At 40.2% G+C, this 26,722-nt stretch overlaps 1 protein-coding gene across 1 annotated transcript in view; it reads left to right on the top strand.

Annotated features, from left to right (window-relative positions):
* APBA2 (amyloid beta precursor protein binding family A member 2) overlaps positions 1-26,722 on the top strand; it is a 338,632-nt gene that overhangs the window by 132,061 nt on the left and 179,849 nt on the right. Inside the window, exon 2 of the mRNA XM_075575858.1 lies at positions 17,400-18,400. Coding sequence (XP_075431973.1) covers positions 17,429-18,400 — 972 coding nt within the window. The 5' untranslated portion in view covers positions 17,400-17,428. The remainder of the gene's footprint in view (positions 1-17,399; positions 18,401-26,722) is intronic.

Genomic DNA, 26,722 nt, shown 5'->3' with positions numbered 1-26,722 from the left:
CGAGGAACACAGCACATAGGAATTATTACAGACACAGTCCCTGAGCAGATGAATTTACAATCTATGGTGCTTGAGGCACAGAAAGATAAAACCCAAGGTCACACGGGACTGACGCCAGGAAATGAATTCAGTGTCATAGTCTTTACTCACTGAGCCACTCCTTCTCCCTATAGATGAGGTTGTATATATTTTCTGTATATGTAATGCATTTACAAGAAAGTTCATCATCATTTTTTATTATCTCAACCTTGAAAGGGGGTCAACAATTGATATATGGTAGTTTAGGTTGCTGCAGCGTTCAATACATTTGCTCAAATGTTGTTAAAGCAGATGTTATATTAGATTGTTGGGGAATCTAGGATGTGTCTTATCTGCAAGTATGTGAAGAAGACTGAATTTGGGATTTCGGTTTGTTGCTTGAAGGTCTGATAAAATGTTTCATCATATCACTACATGATGTAATTATAAGCACATACAGTGTCCCTGTGGGTTTTAGGACATGGGAAAATGTACAAAAAGAAAATGACATTAAAAATAATACTTAAAGTGTAGCAAAATACCGTTAGAGTCTCAAGTTGTCTTAAAGAAGAATCTTCCAATGAAACTATAGTAATAAATGCAAATAAGGGGGAAATCCTCAATCCCTAAATAAATAATATATGAGAAATAAAGGGATACACCAGTTTATAAAAAAACTCAAACATATATTATATTCACAATAAGTGATACATCAGTTACATGGGTAACATTGAATCATACAAATATATACCCCTCACAAACATGTGTATAGAAAAACTTACATAGTGACACATCCAGGCAAGGAACCTAAACGTTTCGGGCATCTGCCCTTTGTCAAGAGCAGTCATTGTATCACTACAAAATATATCCTTCAGTGTGATACAAACCAATTTTTCATGAGATTTACAGTTATGTGTGTAACCCATCCCCCCCCCCCCCCGGTCGCAGACTGGACCCCTAGGGTGTAGTGAGGGCTCGCTACATGTCTTATGGTGGTGCATACCTGTGAGGAACAGGAGGGCCTGAGTCTCCCGCGATGGTATGGGGGACAACAGGGACATGCTTCTTGGGTTAGTGCCTTCATCTTCTAGCAACGGTGCAGCGCCTCCATCTCTGGCGAGCCCTATAGGGTAGGGTGAAATCCTGCCAGAGAAGCCCTGGTCTCAGGGCGAGAGATTTCAGACTCACACAAGTCTCTTATAAAAGCAGTAATGTCTCTTTATTGAACTCTCTCCTCCCAACAGTTCACAGCAGCAGCAATAGGCAATGTACAGGGTCTCTTCCTCCTCTCCTTCTCCTCCAGAATGTACCCCTTCAGGATGGGCTGTCTGGAGCTTCACTACTCCCGACCTCCACCCCAAGGTATAGACCGTCAGGGTGAGGCTAGCTTTCCCCACACCCCCTGCAGAGTGAAGGGCATTGGTCCACCACACTAGAGTTTGATCAGCTCTACTCAGTCTGGCCTGAGCTTCTCCTCCTGCTGTAAGACTGCATTCTCCTGTCTCTGATCCCAGGACAGGTCTCACTCCTCTTACTCCTAAAGCAGGTCTCACTCTCACAACTGCCACTGACTGGATCAGGCAACTAAATTTAGACAGCCCCACCCCTCATGATGTCAGCAGGCCCCTCCCCTGTGTCTCTTGCCTTCCACACAGAGTCAGGGTGCCTACCTCCACCAATCAAGGCAGGGCTTGAAGCGGGAGAAACCCATGATAACTACTGGCGGCTTGCCCTTAGCAGGACTTACACCAGTAGGAGAAGATATATAGCCCAAATTCTTACCAGGGCTACATGTGTATCAAAGCCTGGTTCAAAATCTAGATTTTCAAATACAGTATGGTTGTTAGTGGGAATGGACAAGTGGAAAAGTGCACATTTAGCCTTCTGTTTTTCCCGAATCTGAAGAGAAAGCTAGGTGAAATCTTTGATATATTTATATGGCACATATGTATCATCTATAACAGGGGTGCGCAAACTGTGGGGCGCCCCCCGAGATTTTCTGGGGTGGGGGGGGGGGTGTCATGCTTACAGAGGCCCCACGCTTACCCCCAAAACATTTAAATAAAATGCCAGGGGACCGCGCGAGGCCTCTGCAAATTCTCTTACCTTGTCTCTGACGGGTGTCGCCATGGCAACGCGACATCAAACGACACCGCGGGGTTGTCACATGACCCTGCCAGAGACAAGGTAAGAGGGGGGGGGAAAGAGATCAGGGGAATAAGTTTGCCTGATCAAGTCATGCCTGATCTATAATTTCCATGTATCTCTTGGTATCACAGCATAAACAAAGCTCCCCCTGGCAGAGATTGTATTCTACAGGATTCTGTATAAGAGTGTTTTCAGTGTTACACAATGTTCCACTTTCTTACCCCTTTGCAACCAGAGGGGCCAGTAACTCAGTGTGGAGTATTGCATTGCATTGCTGGTCTCTCTGGCAGCACTTTGTTACCTATTGTATAACTTTCCAAAAACCATTTCCTGATTAATCTCTGATCTGTAATTTAAGGAGATTTTTTTCTCACTTTTTGATCTCACCAAAACCTATTTTGCGTCTGGCTGTTGCCACTTCCAGCTTCACATTACAAAGCCAGAAATAGTAGATAGTCTTATAACAACTCCATATGAATACTCTTTACATTGCTTGCTGTCACATGCAGTGGAAAATCACAGCAACCCTCATTGTTACTTAAAGAGAGTCTATTAAGAGGGGCAGCAAAGAGGAAAAAATATACTTAACAACAGAGGAGAATAATGTGATCAACATCTCACATAAGACATTAACAACAGGACAATTATCCCAACTTAACAGAGGGTTGAATTTTGCCCCTCAGAGTGACTTTAACCTCTTTGACACGTATTTTGATTTACAACGATTTACTCGCAAGCTGGCTTTTTTTTCCAATAGGCTTAGGAATTTTGTACCCATTGTGTGTGATTCTGCGGAGTCATCACCAGATCACGCTGGTGATGACTCACCAGAACCAGTTTGTTCTGATTTTTCATTTAAGGAACACTGTGCCATCTCTGATTTAGAGGATCTATATATGGAACAGGATATGGAGGAAAATTCCCAGTCCCTTTCTAACTTTCTTAGTTTTGAACACACCACATTTAGAAAGAAATCCACCTTTTGTCCCTATGGTTCAAAAAGTCAATTTATCACCACATTTGAGAGATTGGTGGAAAAGGATCTGAGGATTTTGGCTGAAAATTGCAAACAAGACCCATATTGTTACAGCAATCTAACCACCCTTGAATTGCAAGAACTGCAAAATCTAAAACAAGATAAAACAATTGTTATTAAAAATGCGGACAAGGGTGGTGCGATTGTTGTACAATCTGCAGAGAGCTATAAACAAGAAGCTTTAAGACAACTTTCTGATGGTCAGGCCTATTGTAAACTATCTTCGGACCCTACCACCAATTTCTCACATGAATTGAATGATTTGCTTGACTTAGGAAGAGAACTATATGTGCTAAGCAAAAAGGAATTTGAATTTTTATGTTCCCCTAATCCCATAGTGCCCATCTTTCACCATCTCCCAAAGATCCATAAGTCTCTCACAAGTCCTCCGGGACGTCCAATTGTGGCGAGCATTGGATCTTTGGGAGATGGACTCTCTCGTTTTATAGATGCATATCTACAACCTATTGTACAATCATTAACATCCTTTTTGAAGGATTCAAATCAACTGATATTTGATCTTAATAATATACAGTGGCGAGAGAGTTATAGATGGGTAACTATGGATGTTACCTCTCTTTACAACATTATCAAACACGAGCAGGGCATTTTCGCTATACAACATTACCTCACATTATCTCACTTATCACCAGCACTATGCACTTTTCTAATAGACTCTATCACATTTTTACTCACGCACAATTATTTTTCTTTTGATTCACAATTTTATCTACAACTTCGAGGCACTGCTATGGGCACTTCTTTCGCACCCTCATATGCTAATCTTTTTATGGGGTTGTGGGAGTCTAATTTCATTTTTAGTGATAAAAAAAATTTTAGGCACCAAATTATATTCTATAAACGGTATATAGATGACCTTCTATTTATCTGGGATGGTGATTGCACTTCACTTCAAACATTTATTCACCAACTTAACATTAATGATCACAACTTACAATTCCCTTTTCTGGAAAATATTCATCATATTTATTATTTGGATCTAATGTTGTATGGGGACATGCGGGGGAGCATCCAAACTGACATATATAGGAAGCCTAACGCACGTAACTCCTATCTCAGAGCCGATAGCAATCATTGTAAATTTCTTAAAAAGGGCATCCTTAAAGGACAATGTATAAGGTTAAAACGGTTATGTTCAACAGAAGAAGCATTTGAAGTTCAATCAAGAGATCTTATTTCAAGATTTACATCTAGAGGTTATAATATATCTCACATTACAGAAGCTTTGAACTCTGTTAAACAAATAGATAGAAGGGATCTCCTCAATTCCTCCAGAAAGAGATCAGCACATGACGAGATGGCTGCCCCTTTGTTTATCACCCAACAAAGTAGACAGTCAGATCGTAAACGATCCATTATCTACAAACACTGGGACACCTTGAAATTGGACAATGATCTTATACCTATCCTTGATAAGAAACCTAAATTCGTATTTAGAAAGGCAAAATCTTTGGGCACATCTCTCTCCCCTAGCTTATTTGATTCTAGAATTAATTCTACCAGGATAAAAAATATCCCTAAGGGATTTTTTTCATGTGGGCATTGTGGGATTTGTAAATATGCTAAACAGATCAAAAAATTGACTTGTATTAATCCTAAAACTGAACACACAATACACACTTTTATTAACTGCAATTCCAGTTATACAGTATATCTTTTAAGATGTGGATGTGGGAGGGGTTACGTGGGTCGAACCATAAGACCCCTTAAGAAAAGAATTATGGAACACGTCCGTGCAATTAACAAAAAAGACCAATCCCATCCTGTTTCAAGGCATTTTTCAACATGCCCCCAGGGGACCATCAAGAACTTTTCTTTCTCCGGTATAGATCACATACACGCCCCAAGGAGACAGGTTGGGCATGTTGAATAGAAAAGAAATGTATTGGATGTACAGTTTGGATACATTGCAACCTTCTGGTATTAACATTGACTGGGAGTTGAAGCATTTTCTATAATCGTTTATCTGTGATCTTATTTACTGTGATGTATATCTTTAAGGTCAATATCTCTCTCTTATTATATTATTCTATTACTGACCTATCATTTCCTATATCTTGCTCCATCATTATATACTTTGTTCAAGTTGTTCTATATACCTATATTTTTCTGTACCTCCGGTTTAGATTAACTTTAATTTGTAAGATTTGTTACCTGACTATGATATTCTATATATATCATTAGCTATTGAATATTATCATAATATAATTATTTCTCATATAGATTACATTATCTAGTATAATTATTATTATCATTCTGAATGATTTGTTTTCAAAACACATACAGGTGACTATTAAATAATACATTAGTTTTTGTGATAAGGTTTTTTATATACTTTTTTTATTTTTATTTTTTTATAGGTTATTTAAATTCATATTTGAAGACTTATATGATTTTATTAGCACCTTAGACCATTACATTTTATTTCAATATTTTTCATAGTTTTATTTATGTTTATATAATTTGCACTCACTAACACTTTTTTTCTTCATCTATATTTAACACGTTCTTTATGATTGGTTACAATTGAATATTATCACAATCATTTGTTTATGTTCTTTTGCACTTTATTCTGTTTACAGTATATAGATTTATGATATATATATCTTATTTTGATCTAAAAATTTTGTTGTTTTCATGTGTGAATCAGTCTTCTGTTTTGTTATTTTGTCTATTGTAATTTGTTGTATATTATCGGTTCTCTCAGTTTCATATTGTGGTCAGTGGTGTGACGACATCCTATATCATAGACCTCTCTGTCTTAGTCTTTAACAACAGCTGATTGCATAATTCATTAAGTAATTGTCCAATCTGTCTGACTCTTAGAGGGCGTATACTTACCTTTGACCACTATATAATCTGACACTGGGAGAAGCACAGTACTCTTTGATAAAGCGCCTCCACGGCGGGAAATGCGTCAGAGATTTTTAATTCGTGTGTTTGTCCTTTTGGCATATATGCCTAATAAATAATTGTTATTATTATTATTTTTTGCCCCAGCCCTTTTGATTCTTTTTTCGGCAGTGCTCTACTTTCCTCCCCTTTTTTCATGCTTATAGAGGCCCCACGCTTACCCCCAAAACATTGCATTGCTAGCTGTCACATGCAGGGGAAAATCACACCAACCCTCATTGTTACTTAAAGAGAGTCTATTAAGAGGGGCAGCAAAGAGGAAAAAATATACTTAAAATATACTTAAATATACTTTAAATCACAACAACCCTCATTGTTACTTAAATAGAGTCTATTAAGAGGGGCAGCAAAGAGGAAAAAATATACTTAAAATATACTTAAATATACTTTTTTCATGCTTACAGAGGCCCCACGCTTACCCCCAAAACATTGCTTTGCTTGCAAAACATTGCATTGCTAGCTGTCACATGCAGGGGAAAATCACAACAACCCTCATTGTTACTTAAAGAGAGTCTATTAAGAGGGGCAAAAATATTGGCCTTAACATGAAGACTACAGTGTAGATAAGAAATGACTGGTTGCCTATGCAAAGAACCAATTTAAGCCTTACCAGCTGTTCCAGACACCTCTAAAATGGATTAACTGGAGTGTGAAACATTCCTGAGACTGTCTGCATACGTCCATCTAGATCGTATTCTGTATTATTACTGCTTTTTGTTGGCATTAGGTTCCAAGTACTAACCTCCCATTAAAACCACTGGGAAAAGTCTCCCTCTATGGTCATTATTGTAGATCATGGGGCATTATAATTGCCATGGATTAGAGCACACCCATACTCAAATACCCCCATTCTGTGAAGCTGGACAATATATCTGAAGACAATATGTTTGTGTTCTCAAATGTGTATATATAAAAAAAATGATGCTACCAATACTTGGAAATCTATCTATAAGGCATTACATTTTTGAGAAAATTATACATTCTTCCATGAGAAATGTAATTACAAAGACTAAATGACAAACTTTTTTTAAGGTAAAACTCAGATGAGCCAGAGTGCTTTTACAGCTTCTGTAAGTGCTGTCAGGTGCGGCTGATCCTTATAAAAGCAGTCCTGCTTGTCTAATATTTCTGAGTTAAACTTCCCCTTTTTTAATTGAATGCACTGATTTCGTCTCCTCCCTTCCCATCTGCCCTCTCTCTCTGTGTGCTCTCTTTTCCGCACACTGCCAGCGTGAGCCAAAAATCTTTCTATTGGCAGGGGCTGAATGAAGGCACTATGGAAACAGCCAGTCCTGACTCCCAAGTGGCCAATCACATTACAGTACTTACTTGCTGAAACATACCAAAACATCATTCCCAAATCACCCAATTATCCAGAACAGTTGTGTTTTTAGTGCATGATCATAATTTATCTTTGTTCCATTAGCAGATGGAAATATATATTTAAAAAAAAAATTGGTAATGGAAAAAAAAATCTAGCAAACTTAATCATTCTCTGCAATACCAACAGCAGCTACTGTCTGAATATGTGAACCATTAACTAGAAGTGCTTATTTGAATATGTCACTTCACACTAACTGCGAATATCTGCTCTAATGAACTCCATTCATTAGCTCATAAATTAATGTTATTTTGTATTTTGTTTAGATGGAAAAAATGCCTGTGCTTTAGCGATGAATATGTTACGAGTTATAATATATTAGAAGTTGAATAATACAGTAACTGTCTAAAACTTTTTTACATATTACAAATACATTTTCTCAATTTGGTTCTATTGGAGCGTTTCAGCGTGGCTGAAGAATGACTGCTAAATGAGCATACAGTAGAAAAAGGGGCCATTCGTGGTTTATCCAACAACCAAAAGTGAATCCCCTTTAAGGAGATTTTAACTTTAACGTAATGAACATCACAAGAGTTAACCCCACTGAGGGCAATGATGACAGTCACTGGATGTCATTCCATTTTTAGTCGGGTCAAAGGTTAAACATGATCACAGCTCTCTCAGAGTCACAGACATGTAAAAGCAGTAGGGGAGAACTTCCATTCCAGATGTCAGGATAGAATATATAGTACAATTCCAAAAGTGAGGGGAAATAGCCTCAGGCGAGGAGACACGGGCTTGTGCAGTCAACACAACACAGACAAACGATTTCTTCAGAGTGCAGGTCTCCTCAAAGATAGAGATACAAAGTAGAGATCTGCTCACACGTTCATAATGAAATTCTCCTTTACTGTGTCAGCCAAAAACAGTGGAAGTAGAATGTTTAAGGTCCCATGTGGACCTGTCATCAGGTGGATAGAATATATGCAATATCATACTATGTGCCATTATGCTGCACATTACATTTGTGTTTGTGTAAATAACCATGGCCCATATTTGCTAAGCAGTCTTCTACAATAAGAAAGCTTCCGGTGCTGGAAGGCTTCTTACAGCCCATTGCCGTAAAGACTGCTTAGTAAATATGGCCAAATATATATTTATTTTGCATACATCACTGGAGTTCAGCAAAGCCATTGCTGCAACGGGGCATGATCAAAGCTCCAGATTCAAGGCTACTGTGCATGGTCTGCATCAGAAAACAAAAGCAGTGATTCTCAACGGGGTTTCCGCGGCGACCTGGGGTGCCGTGAGAGGATCAAAATCGGGCTGCGGAATTTACCCGATCCCTCAGGGCAGAGGGAAAAGCAGGACAGTTGCTAGGGGGCTGGGCAGTTGCCTTCCATCCTGATTGGTTATGTTACCCAGCAGCAGCCAATGAAGAGGAGGTGTCAGGAGCATGTGCCTGGGGACTTGGTGTCTGTGTATGTCTGTCAGTCATGTTTATCTTTGCTGTGATCTGTTTGTTTTTCTGTCTGTTTGTCCGCGACGTCACTGCCCCGCCTCCTGATCGCGCACGCTGGCTCGCCTGCATGTGCATGAAATCGCTCATGCTTGAACAGGCGAGCCTCAGCGATTTCATGCACATGCAGGCGAGCCTCAGCGTCCGCGCGGCTCAGTGCGGCTCCATCCTCTATGGACGCAGCCTGAGAGAACTGCCGGAACAAGAGGTCATGCTCTGAGACGAGGGTGGAGGCTCAGGAAATGGAAGGAAGTATTTCTGTAAAAAAAGGGTGGTGGATTTGTGGGATAAACTCAAATACAGTAAGGTAATTCAGGAATGCTTGGGATACACATGTGACTGTTCTACACATGAAAGTTAGCCACGAGTCTGATAAGATCTGAGGTTTCACAGTGCATACTGTATGAGAACGGACAGTCTGGGCTGGCCAAGTGGTACTTAAACCTGCAGACCAAGCAATATCCTACATGCATGTTTTTTTTTAAAATAAATCAGTTCTGTACTATGAAAAAATACTTGTAACATTATTATTATTTTTTTCAACAACTCAATTACATTTTTAATGTATTATAATGTAACAAGCATTTTTGCTTCTATAGCAACCATTTACAAAGTTACATCTCCTTCCTCTTCTGAAACAGGCTCTGGCACACCCTTTTTTGAGCCCTGCCCTCTCTCTAACAGTGCACCAATTGTATCTAGTGACTGCCTGGTCACATGATCTTCCCACAGAACTTTGCATCTTTGGTCCTCTTCTGCTGCACTGACAGACATTTAGTGAACCCTTGTGCCAAATCTTTGTCGATCGATCACAGGAGAACAGATCGATCAGCAACTTAGCTAATTACGTATCATTGTGTGGATTGTATTGATGCACATATTAAAGGGAACAATAAATACATTTTTTTTTAAAAAGGACAGCTTGGACTCCTGTTTTAAAGCAACTCCCTTTTTTCTCACAAAATAGGAACCAGAAGTCCTCCATAGCTGAACCGTCCTATTTTCAGCTCTGGGGTCTCCCTGTTTCCTACGTTACCACAAATAGTTGAACTTGATCTAATTTAGATCGATTATTTTATTTGTTTATGGATTGATATACTGTGTTTACCTTACACATATATTACCTTCTATGAAAAACATTCAGGTTAAAGTTTTTGGGAATTGCAGTGTAGCCTGCTTTTACATAGTTACATAGTTGCTAAGGTTGAAAAAAGACATATGTCCATCGAGTTCAACCTTTGTTACATTTAATCAATACTCATCTTTTATTTATATTGATCCAGAGGAAGACAAACAAAACCCCAGTGAAATATTTGCCAATGATGTCTCATAAGGGGAAAAATAAATTCCTTCCTGACTCCAATAATGGCAATCAGATTTCTCCCTGGATACACATTCTATGTTTGATGTATTTGCCATATCTGTGTACAGCTTTTCTTTCTAAAAAGATGTCTAACATTTTCTCACCCCTGAGTGCTGAAGACATTTTTAGAGTTTTTGGTGTTAGCAATTTTCAAGCCACAATAATGATAATATTCTTAATGTAAACATAGACACGTCATGTATGTTTATTTTTTATTTTTTTAATGGAACCCGTAGATTATAATTCAATGGTTTAATGTTATTTTTTCACATACAGTATTACAGAAATTTCAATCCAAATGCAAAAAAAAAGCATAAAAAAAAGTAACAAGTGGCAAGTAATTATGAACTTAAATACATACTTAATTTGATATTACACATACACAATCTACAGTATATATCATTTTGTTCACTGCACTTACAGCTACGAGAACATCCAATCATATTATTAAAAAAAATAACTAAAAAAGAAAAACTGCTTCAGCAGTATAATAAAAGCACTGGAAACAGTAACAAACACATCTAATGGTAAAAATAAAAATATACTTTCATGAATTCCACATGGCATTAAACTTTTATTGAACATGATATTTTATTAACGTATATATTTTGTAAAACTATGATTATTTTTAGTGGTGTACCCCTATCTCCAAAGTTAAAAAAAAATTGTCGGATCTTCCCACAGTCTCTGACTCGACAGCAGTCATATTAAATGTACATGGGGAAAGACACTATACACCAGGACAATTATGGTATTTTGTGGTAGCAAACCCCTACCAAGATTAAAAGGGAGGATCTCCCCCCCTCCCCATTCCAAGTCCTAGTGAAGATAACACTCTCCAACTACCCAGGATCTGAGAAACCACCCAAAGTTAGTACCAACCCCACACTTGCTGCCATAAATATAGGTTTATAAGCCACACGAGAAACAGACAACAGGGAATTCTGAGATTTCACAGAGGGAATCTCTGATCCAACTGCACTCCCTATTAAAGGTGTGTTCTTACTTAGGTTTACGTAAAGGGACACAATGTTCATTTTCAAGGCTTTCCAAGCCAAAGCTGATGAAATCAGAAGGTTTCACCAGCCTCAGCAAGCTGGCTAAAGTTTGAGGGAAATCCCAGAAAGGCTCAAATCTAAAACCTACTTTCTTCATGGATTGTTCATTTAAACATGGTACAGTAACTGTGCCTCACTCAGTATGCCTGTTTAGATCAATTCAAGCAGCATTTCCAATGGAAAATGTAAAATATTAAGAGGACCAGTGGGATTTTGTTTTTTAACCTAATTGTATGTTCAGTAAATAAAAATACCACCTGTTTGTACATTTGCACATCTCAGGCAGGACTGCAACCCTGTCTTTCACCATTATTGCTTAGCATACAGTGCTTCCAATGCAGCCAGGGATTCTGGGTAATGACATGCAAGTGAGCAATCACAGTGAGCCACTCTTTACTTCTTATCCATTTTACCATGGACCCCTATAAGTTTACGCCTGCCGTATTACACAGCTTTTAAGCACAGCATGGGTTAAAGAAGTGCATAGCCAGTAAACCTACTCACAGATAGCTGTTTTGACCTTGTTATTCGCGTCAGTGTGAGGATGGTTACTGTCTTTGCAATGTAAAGCAGGTACGTGGGTATCACCAGACATTAAAAAAAGTTACAGCGGCTAAAAAAGTGCCAGAGAAACCTGAATGTCGATTTATGCCCCTGTGTAATGCCAAGAGACTGAAACAGACACCGGAAATCAGTCAGAAGGTATACAAATGCAGTCTTCGCTATTTTTCATAATGACATTAGTCCCTGAAAGTAAAAAGCAAATTATTTTTATGTGTAATGGTTATAGAAAATCTTTAACGAGGAGCAAGTTAGATTCTTTATGTTGCTACAGGAAATTGTGTGGTCAGGGTCATTAAAAGATTCCTTGTTGTTACCTTGGGAAATGAATTTGAAATGTCGTTTCTTCTGAACGACTTTAAGTGTTAAGCCTTTTGTGGAGAAACTAGCTCATTAATTTGACACTATTACATGGTGTACATGCTCTGAAGAGGGGAGAATCACATGGTTTCCCTTTGGTATTTCTATGTATAGATAACTTTATTCAGTGTATTTACTTACTGTGGTCCAATGACACTGGTACAGTCACAGCTTGCAGGCCATTTTCCTACATACGTTAAAATATGAAACCTGGGCAGTCTTCTTTATAAAATTAATCCGGTGACCATGATTTTTTTCACCATTATGAAATATTTGAAATATGGAAGATATTGTTTTTAATTAAGAAATCCTAAGACTCAAAGGGGTCCTGTTTATCAAAATATGTAATAACCCCCCAAAGATAAGATACATTTATGTACTGTATATACAGGATTCACCTTTTAAAGCAGCACATATTCCTCAAGTCCCTCCTTTTACTTGTAAGTAGCTGAATTTGAGGGTCTCTTAGTATAGGGCTATAGTTGTCCCACAACAGGAGATACTCTGATTTATAAGCAATTCCATTTTTGGAGAAGAGGCCTGTTGGTCTTTCTGTTGGTGGCCACTGAGCAGCTTCCTGCTGGCATCTCGATCATTAAGACTGGTGGTTTTTCCTTAATGACTAACTTACAGTACCAGCAGCCAGATGAATGTGAACATTTGTTTCCATGCAGGGATGGAGAAAGTTTGCTCCTGTTTGGGGGACTCTACAGTAGCTTCTAAGCTATGCTGTGCCTAAAACACCTTCTGGTGCTAGAAGACCTCCTATGGCCTATCCACTAGAATTGGTGGAAAGGTGTCTTTCAGAGATAGAAGGTATCTTATGGAATAACACAGCTTTGTAAATATATACCTCCGTCCTCCTGTACAGACCCAATGTGTCCCAAGATTGGAAAAATTCCCCACTCAAATAATGGGGGGGAGGGAAATAGAACAATTAGAGAAAAGGTTTGGCTGCTTCAAAAAAAAAAATTGTCTGAAATTTAAAATAGTAGTACCCATTTTAAATGTTTGTTTTCATATTCTGGATCGGTGTGTTTTCATATTTTGAATCGTGTTGTTTTTAGGGGCTGAACTCTGCTGTTTTCAGCTCAGGAGATTCCCTGGTTCACAAGATATTTACAGATGTCCCTTATTGTGAAATAAAAACAAGATAACCACAATGGTCATCCTATAGACAGTTGTAGTTTTTAGGCCCCGATGATGTTGCAGCTTTCTGTTGGTTCACAGAAAGGGAATAAAAAATGGTAGATTCAGATGTATAAGGTGGAAATCCCAGGAGTCCAGCTTAGTGTAACCTTCTGGTATACAAAAACAAGAAAAGAAGTTGGGAGGACTACGAGGTCTAGCATTTGGGGTTTAAACTGTCAGACTAGTTAATAACAGTTTGAAAGGACCACCATACTTACACGTAATTGTGCATTTATGCAGATGTCACCTGCATCCATACTAGCCGCATGTTTGTCTACCGGCTGCTTTTCCCTGGCCCAGGTTTGCTGTGGTTTTATTTTTGCCAGCAATACCTGGTTGCAAGGAATGTTAGAGGGGCGACGTCTGTATATACTTGTAGTATACTGGATGTTTTAAAAACATTGAGCTTGAAAGAGCAAACAGCCTCTCATATGGATAGGAAAGTGACCGACTGTAGGGCAGAGTTATCTGGTGATTTGTGAAGACCACAGTTTGTGACCCACTGTGTTAAGCAATATATATATAGCTGAACCCTGTTATAACGCGGTGCTCGGGGGCCACATGATGAGACCGCGTTATAAACAGGATCGCGAGGGAAAAAATGGCTGCGGGGGGCAGAAGGAGTGTGTGTGTGCGCGCGTGCGTGTGTTGCAAATGTGAAGAGAGCGGAGGCGATCCAGACCTGCAGACAGGATGAGCCCCAGGGAGGGGATGGCCCCTCATCAGAGGAGCCATCTGGGCTTGAGGCCCCCAAGGGCAAGACAATTGCACGATCGCAGGCGCCAGCAACAGTGTTGCGAGTCTGTTCCTAGTAGGAGGTATGGGAACCCTGTATGTGCACCCGTGGTCACTACTAGGAACAGGCTCGCAACACTGTTGCCAGCGCCTGCGATCGTGCAATTGTCTTGCCCTTATAGTTTAGTTTGACGGTTTAAGGGCGCATTTAAGGCTTAGTACCTTCACCATTGCTGACTATTACAGGCATCCTTATTCTTACCGAGCCCAGACCCACAATACAATCAGTAGACTGGGCTACTTCATATATCAGCATTTCGAGTGTTTCAACTTCATTGTATTCCCTTGCGGCTAGGCGCGGGAGTGCCCCGGCAAGTTACAGTAGGGCACCACAGGCCATTTTTCTATCGGCACAGGGTTTCACTCAGGCAGTACACTCACCCTGCAGTGATTGTACACCCGCCCTTATTCATTGGACTACATTGGACAGAAGCCGGTCCCCTGGGGGTTAGTACAGCATACCCCACGGCATCTGTACAGCATTGGTGTCTGTCTGCCTGCATGCTTAACGCTGTCTGTCTGTCACCCAGTGCCAGCATTCTCAGCGTATCGAGTGGGCAACACCTACCTTGCATATTACTATACCCTACAGTTGTAATTTCACTGTCCTTACACTGTTCTAGTACTAGCCCTTCTTATTTATGGCTTTACCTAGTGATAATATTAAATCACCAGGCTTTCATTGCTTTACGAGGCAGACCAGGCTAGGGTATCAAATACACTAGTCCTGTATAGTGAACTGTCATTATTTACAGGCACCAGCTCAACGTGAAGTACTAGCCACTAGGCTCTTGCTCTATCTTGAGGGTAGTGGACATTTATCTCCACTTTGCTTGCTTGTGGACAACTGTGTCCATTGTCTTTCAGGTGATAGGATCATAGTTTTCCTATCACGCATTCAGGATTCTGGACACCAAACTTAGTGTTTATACAACAGGATCAGTATTCTGTTTAATCATCGTTTTAACCACCTTTATTTTAAATTGGATATGAATAAAGTTATATTTTTATATGATTCACCAATCATCCAGGTGATGTAAGAGTGTCCATACTAGATTACATTTTCTGTTAGTCTCTATGTTCATTTGCCTATCTAGGGAGCACCACCATCACATATCACATATTTAGCTGTTGCAGGGGTTATACTTCTAGTATCAAATCCTGGAAATTGCCAAAAAAAATAAAACATTTTTAAACGGGAGCCACACTTACACCGCGTTATAAGCGGATCCGCATTGTAGCCATCGCGCTATAACGGGGTTGAGCTGTATCTTTGTGATTTCCCTTCTCTAACAATAGTATCTTATTAATAAGGAGTTAACAAGGCTTTTAATAAGTGCCCCCTACCTATTATATATAATTTATTTATTGCATACATATTTTTTATTGAAATCAACTCATCACTGGCTCCAAACGGGGTTACAATATGACATGTGTAAAGTATAGAATGACTTCATTGTTGTTCCTACTTATAAACCGCCTCGTAAAGCAGGTGTATCAAAATGAATTATTGAATGAGGCATTGGAAATAGAAAACTGCTTTCCATACTTGATTCCCAAAGTGAGTTAAACAACAGTTTCATAAGTCATCAGTAAGAAAAAAAAGCTCTACTCGTGTAGATGATTACTTTGGTATTGAGGAAATCAAGATTTTGGAATCCAAGAATACAGCTGCATGCTGCAATTATGATTTTCTATTGCATATGGTTGCTGAAGTTGAAATAGTTTGAGAAGTTGGCATATAGTTAGCACCATTGATGCTCAACAGAACTGTGGTAACTGTTGTGGATGAGATGGAGTTACTTAAAATTCCAGGTGCGTAGGTGTTATCTGGAGTATTCACTATCTTTGAAGATGAGGGACCCGGATCAAATCCCAATCTTAGGTCCTTCGGGTGGTCACTTTATCACCCTGTGCTCCAGACATCACAGTTAGATTCTAAACTTACGGTCACAGAGACTTGTTTTTGGTAAGATTCTGTGTGTATTATTCTATGTATAATAAATAATTATTATACATCACATTATATCTGGCACTGGAGAGACTAAAACTTAATCCCCCCCCCCCATCAAATTTTGAGAAGGACACATGAAATCATGTTATTCTTTAACTGCGTAAATTAAGAGGAGGAATGGCAGCAAACACAAGCGATTAAATGGATGCGGTGCTGAAATGTCCTTTCTGCACTGAAAAGGTCAAATAATTTAGTGCATAATATGGCTGTGGTTTATAGTCCTATGATTTTACGGGGCTGGATTATAAATGCATGGAGCTGATTATTAGTAGAGTAAAGATATCCTGGAGCAGGCATGCGGTAATAACTTTTTCTGAGCTGACGTGTCGAAGGGACAGGTGAAGAATCATTATCATTTTTTTATGGGAGATAAGGTCGTATAAAAATAAAACTGTACAGAAGGCTATTACGTAAGCTCTGGAAAGTACTATTATCTTGACAGCAAACATGCTTTCAACGTGTGTATTGAAAACATGTGGTGATTGAGTCGTTTTCTCAATATGTTTAATTTGGTAATTCCATTGAAATTATGTAGCTTGAAAATGTTTGTTCCATTTCTGCATTCTTAAGAAATAACATTTCCTAGGCTGTTTATGTAGCGTGTCTGGTTTTTTAAGGTGCGTGTTGATTGTATTGTACATGGGTGTAAATTACCAATGCTTGTATTTCAGGCACCATAACACATTTGGCGATTGTAGATCTTGATATAAACACCATTGGGTCACTACTGTATGATGTATGTATATATATAACATGATGCTGCTACCCTGTGCTAAAGAAGATGTGACACCCATTCATTTGAATGGAGATGAAGTCTTCTTCAGCACTAGGAAGCAGCTTCACAGCTTATTGAACATTTTCTTGATATCACTTCCTCTTGGATAAGCTCATCTGAGTCAATCCCTTTTTAACAATCAAACCGTTTACTATTTAGTTCATTATTTTGCCCTTTCCCCCTTTCCTTTACACCCTTCCTCAAGTTGCTGTTTTATTATAAGTTTGTACATTCCATTGCTTTGTTGCACAGTATTGCTGGGATCTTTTGATGACACCTTTCCTTCTTTCTGTATGTTTCCCTTAGAAATTGTCGGCAAATGATGGTCATGTAAGATGCTGACTATGGCAAACAGGAAACATCAAAGTGTCCCAACCAGCATGCTGGATCACAGACCGAGATCCTGCCCATCTTCTCCTCATGCCTTGGACCCTGAAAATCAGGAAACTATATATGATGAAACTGTAGTACAAGAGTACGATGTAAATACTGTACAGTTACCCGATAGCAGGCAGACTGCTAACACCCAAGAAGAGCAAGACTGTAATGACAATAGTGGCGATGGCGACTCCAGTTCTGACTATGTGAATAATACTTCTGATGAGGAATATGATGAAGGGCTACCTGATGAAGAAGAAGGGATGACTTATTACATCCGATATTGTCCTGAGGATGACAGTTACCTTGAAGGTATGGACTGCAATGGAGAAGAGTATGTCCATCCTGAGGAACACCATGTAGAGACTGATGAATGTCAAGAAGCCGTGGAGGAAGAATGGACAGAATCCAAGACACAACAACAGGATTGTATTGATGAAGTAGAAGGGCAAGAAAGTCAGATGCAAGTTTTGGAGGAGGATAATTCAGCCTCCTTAGAGGTTCAAGACCAGGAGGAGCCAGCCCAATACAGTGAAAATGAAGAAGGATATCAGGACTACTACCCACCAGAAGCAAATGGAAATTCACTCCCGCAATCTCCATTTCATTCAAGGAAAGGTGATGGAGATGTTGAAGATCAGGAGGAGGACATTGATCAGATTGTGGCTGAGATCAAAATGAGTATGAGCATGAGCAGCCTCAATAGTACCACAGACATGAGCCCTGAGCATAGTGGAAAAGACAACGTGCCAAAAGATCTTACAGAAATATGTCATAAAGAAGACACTGGCCATTGTGCCAGCAGACACGAAGGAAGACCAAAGTCATTGAATATCCCATCAGCTTCAAAACATATCAATGACATTCCAAGGGGTTATAAAACAAAGGTTAAGACTCCTGAAGAAAGGCAGAAGTGGTCACAGGAACAGGTTGGTTGCAATACTTCTCAAGAAACCCATTATCCATATAAATAGCGGTACTAGCACAATGCACTAAATTACCCATATGCAATGCACTATATTACCTATATGCAATGCACTAAATTACCCATATGCAAGGCACTAAACTTTGCATGCAAGTAAGGTAACAGCATAATTGTTTCTACAATAGATACACAATTTCTGACTATTACACTAAGGATATTGGTCTGGTTAGAATATTGTTATTCACCTTGCTGAGTGCTGTGACTCGGTGAGCAGGATAGCAAATAGTGTAGGAAATTATTTTTCTAAGTCACGTTTCAGTGGCTATAATTGTCAATGTACTTGTTATATGAGCATTGTAATATTTCCCCGCTTCAGCTGAAGTTCATGAACGATATATAAAAAGTAGCACTCAAACAAAATAGAAGAGTAGAACTATATTTATATTGATAAGTGACTCTGGGATTTATCTGTCTGTGCGGATGTAATCTGAGTGCATTATTGTAAGAACAAGTTAAAACGTGAGTTGAATAATAAGAATGTGGGTTTCTACAAGGGCAGCAGAGCACTATGTGCTAAATAATTTAAAGCTTTGTTCCTTATGAATTCAATAACTTGGATCGCATTCAATTATTACCTTCATTTAAATAGAAAAATGTCTAATAGCATTGGCCGGTCACACAGCTGTTTCCTTAAATATGGGTGAATAGACAACATACTGTAGAAGGTAAGCTTGACAGTCTCACTCAACAGCTACTGTATATGCATGGGGAAGCCTTGCCAGTAAACTCACAGTTCTGAAATTGCTAACAGCAGGTACAACATAATTTTGATGAGTAGATACAGTAGTTCAAAATGTAAACATACATTTCAATGGATATATATATATATGTACAGTATGTATGTATGTATATGTGTGTGTATAAATATATATCATTTTTAAATGATACATATACTATACTTTTTTAACTATATATTTTGTATCTCTGTATGGAATATATATATATGTGTGTATAAATATACATATATATATATACACACACAGACACACACACACACACACACACACACACACACACACACACACACACACACACACACACACACACACACACACACACATTGTATTTTCCCTGTCTTTTATTTCCCTGTGTTTTTTATTTGGCTAAAAAAAAAAAGTGGTGGTACAGGATAAAACCAGAGCAGTGCTTAGGAACAAAATGTCACAGGGACACACTGCATTTATTTAAAGTCAGTCCTTGGGCTTCCTTTTCTTTTCCAAGTGTAGATTGTGCAGGTATGATGGATACCCTCTGGCAGCTGGCCAGGATCTTAGTCTATTGAGTCTTACAAATCATTTTTTATTACGAAGCTCTTGTCAGTAGAAAATGATCTTGGAGAACCAGTGCACGAAATACATAATGTACACTATTCTACTCCCCTCTTCCTATAAATTGTAGGAGAGCTTTAGTTGCAGTTACAAAGATGAAGTATATTAGGAGGCTTGGAATGTAATTACAGGCACACCCTGCATTAACGTACGCAATGGGTCCAGAGCATGTATGTAAAGCGAAAATGTACTTAAAGTGAAGCACTCCCTTTTTCCCACTGATCGATGCATGTACTGTACTGCAATCGTCATATACGTGCATAACTGATGTAAATAAGGCATGTGTAACAGGCTCTATAGTCTCCCCGCTTGCGCACAGCTTCAGTACAGGTCGGGAGCCGGTATTGCTGTTCAGGACGTGCTGACAGGCGCATGCGCGAGCTGCCGTTTGCCTATTGGGCGACATATCCTTACTTCTGAGTGTACTTAAAGTGAGTGTCCTTAAACCAGGGTATGTCTGTATACAGTTGTTAGTTCCAGACCCTTGTCGGCATACCTTATCATGAAAATAATGTCTAAGACGGGTGCTCAACTCCAGTCCTCCAGTCAGAGACTGAGTCATTGATTGAGCCACCTCTGCTGAAGTTGGGAGATCCGGAAAACCTGACCTGTTGGGGTGAGGGGGTGGAGAGGGGAGGGGGGGAGAGGGTGGGATTGAGGACTAGAGTTGAGCACTAAGTTAAAGCAAGAATTCCCCCTACTAATTCATTTTTTACCCACTTATTTTTTATGGAGGATTCGAACCAGGAGTTTTCCCGAGGCTGAAACGCGCTTTTTTTCAGCTCCGATGACCCCCTGGTTCTGGAAATTCTTATGGCTAAAGGTAGCGCTTTCCTGTACCCTCAAAATGAAACAAAATATCCTGCATTATGTGTGCCGATGGGAAGCCACAATATTGGCCCACATTACTCAGGGATTTATGCACCAAGAAGTACTAGCACTACTGTTACCAGTGAGTATCTCGGGAACAAGAGGACCCCGGAGTTGAAATGAATGTGGTTCAGCTGTGAGTAATAAGCATGAGAAAAATGGAGAAATAACATTAATTAAGCAATTTTAAAAGTGGAGTAAAACACACACATACAAACAGATACCCACGCATAAATATAGTACCCCCAGACACTTCCCTCATAATGCAACATATCGAGACAGAGAGAGAGAGATAGAGAGAGAGAGAGACACAGAGACAGAGAGAGACACACAGAGAGAGAGACAGAGATCGAGAGAGAGGGACAGACAGAGACAGAGAGAGACACAGAGACAGAGAGAGACACACAGAGAGAGAGAGAGACAGAGATCGAGAGAGAGGGACAGACAAAGAGACAGAGAGAGAGACAGAGAGAGAGACAGAGACAGACAGAGAGAGAGCGACAGAGAGAGACAGAGAGAGAGAGAGACAAAGAGACAGAGACACAGAGGCCTATTCATTAAACGTCAATAACTGCATTATTGCACTATAAATGCCATTTTGTACGATCTTGCATGTGTAGATAACAGGCAATATCGTACTAAAACGGCTTTTTACTGAGCTACTCTATAACACTCTGGTTACAACAAGCTGTGCGGTAGCTGAAAAAAAGCCCAAACGCGCATTTTTTTTGCCAGCAACTGCTATTCACTAAACTCCGATATGCATACAGTACTATAAACACTTGTGAAAAAAAGGAGGAAGTGATACAGCGCTACTACTAATTAGGTATAAACTGATTGTGAAATACAACACATTAATAAAATATAAAAAATTAAATAACACAATGGATATCTGGTGGCTGGCTAACAGATAATCTGACTACCCTAGTCAGATATGGAAATTTAGCAGCAGAGGAATACTGTCACGACGCCAGACAGAATGTAACACGATGATATTCCTAAATGGATGTACTATATACAACCGTCAAATGTCCTGAATGCAAAAATGTCCTGGCCACTCCGAAATTCGTGGTGCAAGGGATGTTGGTCTCAGCACATGAAAAGAAACAAGTGAGAAGAACATAGCATAATATTGTATGGGCGAAGGAATGTAGCCTTAGGATGTTTTTAAACTCAGATGCCTTAGAGGTGATATCAATTGAAGGAAAAAATAGGTGAACTGAAAAGAAGATACATTTAATGAAATACTTTAAAAACAATATGACAATATCACAAAACACAATTGGTGATTGGGTGTCCGAAACATCCTAAGGCTATATTCTTCGAAGAAGCGACGGCGATCGCGAAATGTGTAGGGTCAAAGGGCACCATCCCAAGAGAACCGACATCAGGATACGCAGGAGCATTGACAGCAGTCACTCGGACATACACTCCAGCTGAATTGTCATATGCTGGAACCGGCTTTCCTTACCACCTAAGCTCGCGAGACTTCCAGCTGGATCACAATGAGTCAGTGAGGCACAAGCAGGAGCTTTGGATACTGGTCTATCAAACTACTTGATCTTGGCAGAGAAGGTCCTTAGGAACCAGCGGGTCTGGAACGCGGCGAATCACCAGGAATTTCATTTCAATAGCAGCCAGAGACGAGAGATGACATCACCCAACTATGGGGCCTATGCACTAAAGCTCTGATAAGTCACTTATCGTCACCTTATTGCCAAAAAATCCTACTGCTATTCAGTAAGCTCTGATAAATTGGCGATAAGAGAGCTTTTCGGCAATTTTTTTTGCTGCCTGGCTAATTTGATTTAATAATGGGCAAATGAGCTATTATCCATATTTGGATAATAGTCATTTTGCCCATTACTGTACTGTATATTTTGGGGGGGGGGAGGTATATTTATTGAAATGTTTGCCACATTTAATGTTTTTACAACAGGATTGGTACTGCAGGCCAGCGGGGACCACCTGGGGACACCCGCCAGCCTCTGTGATAAAATAAATAAATAATGCTATTGTGCCTTAACCCCTACATTGCCTTAGCAGCAATCTGCTAAGGAAATGGAGCTGCTTTAATATAATTTAATTATTAGTGTACGGGAGCAGGGGGTCTACAGAGCTGAACCGCATTAATTTCAGCCTCGGGGGCCCCCTGCTTCCCGAGATACAGGCCCAGTTATGGGGTGCCGGCATCTCCTATGCATTTAAATGTTCCGCGTCACGTGACTTTGGGAATCAAATGGGGATAGGAGATTCCCCATAACGGGGCATGTATCTCGAGAAGCAGGGGGGTCCCCGAACCTCAAATCAATACAGTTCTGCTCCGGAGACCCCTTGCTAAAATGCACTAGTAATACAATTAAAATTAAAAACCATTAATTTCGGGTGAGCTTTGCATACGGAGAGGCGGCTCTCTGAAGCAGAAATAACTCGCCGGGTGAGCCCTTTTCAGAGGGTCGATCATCTCGTCGCCGGCTACTCGCCATTCTTGCAAATGTTGCTATCACTGGTATTCGGGATTTTCTGCACACCGTGATAGCAACGCTGTAAAAAAATGGCGATTTAAAAACCCTGGCGATTTTTTCTGTTGGAGCTTAGTGCATAGGACCCTATGCATCTATATCCAAAGGCGCATATTAAAACTTCTTCCTGTAAGTAGGATTTCAATTTTGGCAGACTGGACGGACACCCGATCACCAATTGTGTGTTGTGATATTGTCATATTGTTTTTAAAGTATTTCATTAAATGTATCTCCTTTTTAGTTCACCTATTTTTACCTTCAATTGAAAACACCTCTAAGGCATCTATGTTTCAAAACATCCTAAGGCTATATTCCTTCGACCACACAGTATTATGCTATGTTTTTCTCACTATAACAACTTGCAATCTTTTCTCGCCAGCTAAAGGGTGGCGAGATCAGATTTGCGATATGCATAACAAGGAGTTTATTTTATTTTTACTGCATATGATTGATACCGTGGGCCTTTTGAGCTGCCCCGCATATTTATGTCAACTTCGGCAACCCCAGGATTCAATCCTATGCAGTAAAAATGAAATTACAGCCAGTCTCATTACCTTAGCGGCTATTATACAGTAGGTGAATTGTAAATAACTTCTCGGCCATAGTACAGCCATTGACCAAACTGACAAAATGTTACCTGCCAACTCTATGACACCAACTCGAGGACACAGTATTGCCCCTGGGGCCACCAGCCAGGGTTACTTCAAGATGAATGAACCATTTGGAGATAGGTGGACTCGCAAATGAGAGGAGGCCTTCAAAGCCATCAAAGCCTGCCTCACCAATGTGCCAGTTCTGGCGTTCGCTGACCCACAGAAACACCATGTATCACATGTAGACGCCAGCCTTGAGGTACTAGGGGCTGTATTATATCAGGAATATTCTGAGGGACTTTGGCCTGTGGCATTTGTGAGTAGGGGATTAGCCCTGTCAGAAAAGAATTACCCAGTGCATAAACTTGAGTTCCTGGCCTTGAAGTGGGCAGTAGTTGGCAAATTACGCGAAAACCTGTATGGAGCAATGTTTGTGATGCACACAGATAATAACCCGCTAATATACATCCTCTCCTTGGCTAAATTAGAAGCCAATGGTCATAAGTGGCTAATTGCATTGGCCACATACAATTTTAGCCTGAAATACAGACCAGGGAGGCAGAACATTGATTCCAACGCATTCTCGGATTTGCAGGGATAACCGAGAGACGTATAGTCAGTGGGAGGAAATTACCGCCACCAGGGTATGAAATTTGTGCAAACAGATTGTGATGCCCCGATGCACAATGACAGCGAACCTGAATAGGGTAGCTGATAGTTTGGGAATATCCCCCACCAGTATATACTCCTTTCCTACACTTATCCTGCATAGTTAGTCATGGAAGGGTTGCCCCGATTAAGCAGGTGGGACCTCCAAGTGACACAAAAGACAGGTTTAAAAGAAGTATGGTTAGCCTTGAGCAATCAGAAGTTTGGCTCGGCCATTATAGGAATGCACCCTGGGAGCCGGCTGCTAGTAAGACACACACAAACGCACAACCCCACAGCTACCCCCACCCACCATCCATCCCCTGTCCTTACCTTGGGGTGAGCAGCAGTGTGGTTCAGGGACTTCTTCGATGCCTCATCCAGCTCTCCCCTCTCCTGTTGGGTGTAATTTGGATCCCGGCGCTGACAGGAGGATGGAGAGGAGGGAGCGTGGGACCCCCTGAAAGTATGGGGCCAAAGGCAACTGCCTTGCTTGCCTTGCTTGCCTTGCCCGAAGGCTGGCCCTGTGACTTCACCCGGTATGCACTGGAGTTCCTGACCAAAGAGCAGTGAGCCATTACAGTTGCCAAGGTACTATGGTAAAAATATGTTGTTCATTATGGACTTCCACTAGAATCCATTACGACCAGGGACAAGATTTTGAAAGCCGTCTCATTAAGTAGTTGCTACACCTACAGTATGTGGGATAAAGACATCACAAATAGCATGGTACCATCCGCAGGGTGAGCCCAAACCTGGGAGGTTTAATATGACATTATTGAACAAGATGGGCACGCTGAATACCCAGGGAAAAGAACAGTGGAGTCAGCATGTACACCGCCTGGTAAATGCATACAATTGTACCCATAATGACACTAGAGGGTACTCGGCATATTATCTGATATTTGGGCAGGAAGCCTGTTTGCTAATCGACTTGTGCTTCGGAGTGGCAGCAGATAGTACCTCCCCTGCCACTTACATGCAATACAGTATGTGAGAAGACTCAAAGAGCCGTTGGAAGAGGTGTATAAACTGGCTACTACTGCCACTGACACCACTGACCGGGGAACTAAAGGCCGGAATGACAAAGGGATGCATGGCCAAGAACTGCAAGTGGACAACAGAGTTCTTATCAGGAATCTGGGGATACCTGACAAGCATAAAATAGCCACCACTGGAAGCCAGAAGCCTCTGCCGTAGAAAAAAAACTAAAAGGGCTTCCTGTGTACCGAGTGAATGTGAGAAGGGAAATGGGTCAGAAAAGAAGCTGCTTTGGAACCACCTATTGCCAATATGTCAGCTTGTGAGGTGCCATATGAGGGAAGAGTCTCCAGAGGCAGATATCTGGCCCAGAAGAAGTGACCGGTGAAATATTAGGTCCTTTTGGGTCCTTATACAATATATTATGATAATCCACTAGCAATGTATACGCGATACCTATAGGTATTTTTTTAACATTGTTTCTCCTTATGAATTGAATTTTATTAATTCAAAGATTATATGTATATAGATAGTATCTGATTATACGATTGTGTTTCTAATATTGCAGTATTGGACATTTAACATCAAACAAACGAATCAGCTTTTATGAAGCCTATAAAGAATCAAACTACTCAATATTGTGTCACTTTGGGGTTGGGTAAAGGTGGTTGAGACTGGAACTATTTGAACCCTTGAGGTAACCAGAGGATTGGTAAAAGGCATTGGGTGGATTTGGGAGCTACACCTACCCAACTGCCCCTTGGTGACGCACGACAAAACCGAAGTAACAGGGCTTCCGGAAACCAGAAGTGGTGCCGCTGAGTGCGGAATCAGCGCGGTGGGGACCGTACTCTGTTGTGGGGCTGTGTTTTAATGCATGTTTGTCAGTGCATATAGTTTTTATCTCGTAATACATTTAGATTAAAACAATATTACACTAAGTTCCTGTTTTCCCTTATTCTATACACCCACATTGCGGAGAAGAGTGGATGGTTTTCGGACAAGGCCTATATTTACCTCTGAGATGTGAGTGCATTGTATTTCGAGCTACACAAGATCAAAATTGTTTGAAGATATCTGCACTATATTTTTCTCTTGTTATTTTGTTCTTTCGGTTGTGCTCAGTCAGAGTTATTTTAAAAGGAAACACAGAAGCAGCAGTTAAATATGTGGGGTCAGGTAGGTGATATGTAATTTTGAAGTCATTTTGCCACTAGCAAGAGGGTAAATGAAAAGTTTGATGGTTTAAGGGCTGAAACCAATCATTGTTTTATTATCCGTTCTGTAATAAAAATTACACTGTAGGATTGTTAATGAAAAACTA

This window comes from Ascaphus truei, chromosome 18, assembly GCF_040206685.1.
Source record: "Ascaphus truei isolate aAscTru1 chromosome 18, aAscTru1.hap1, whole genome shotgun sequence".
NCBI classification, from domain to species: Eukaryota; Metazoa; Chordata; class Amphibia; order Anura; family Ascaphidae; genus Ascaphus; species Ascaphus truei.
Note: the sequence above shows the minus strand (reverse complement) of the source record. Positions and strands in the feature narration are given on the sequence as shown.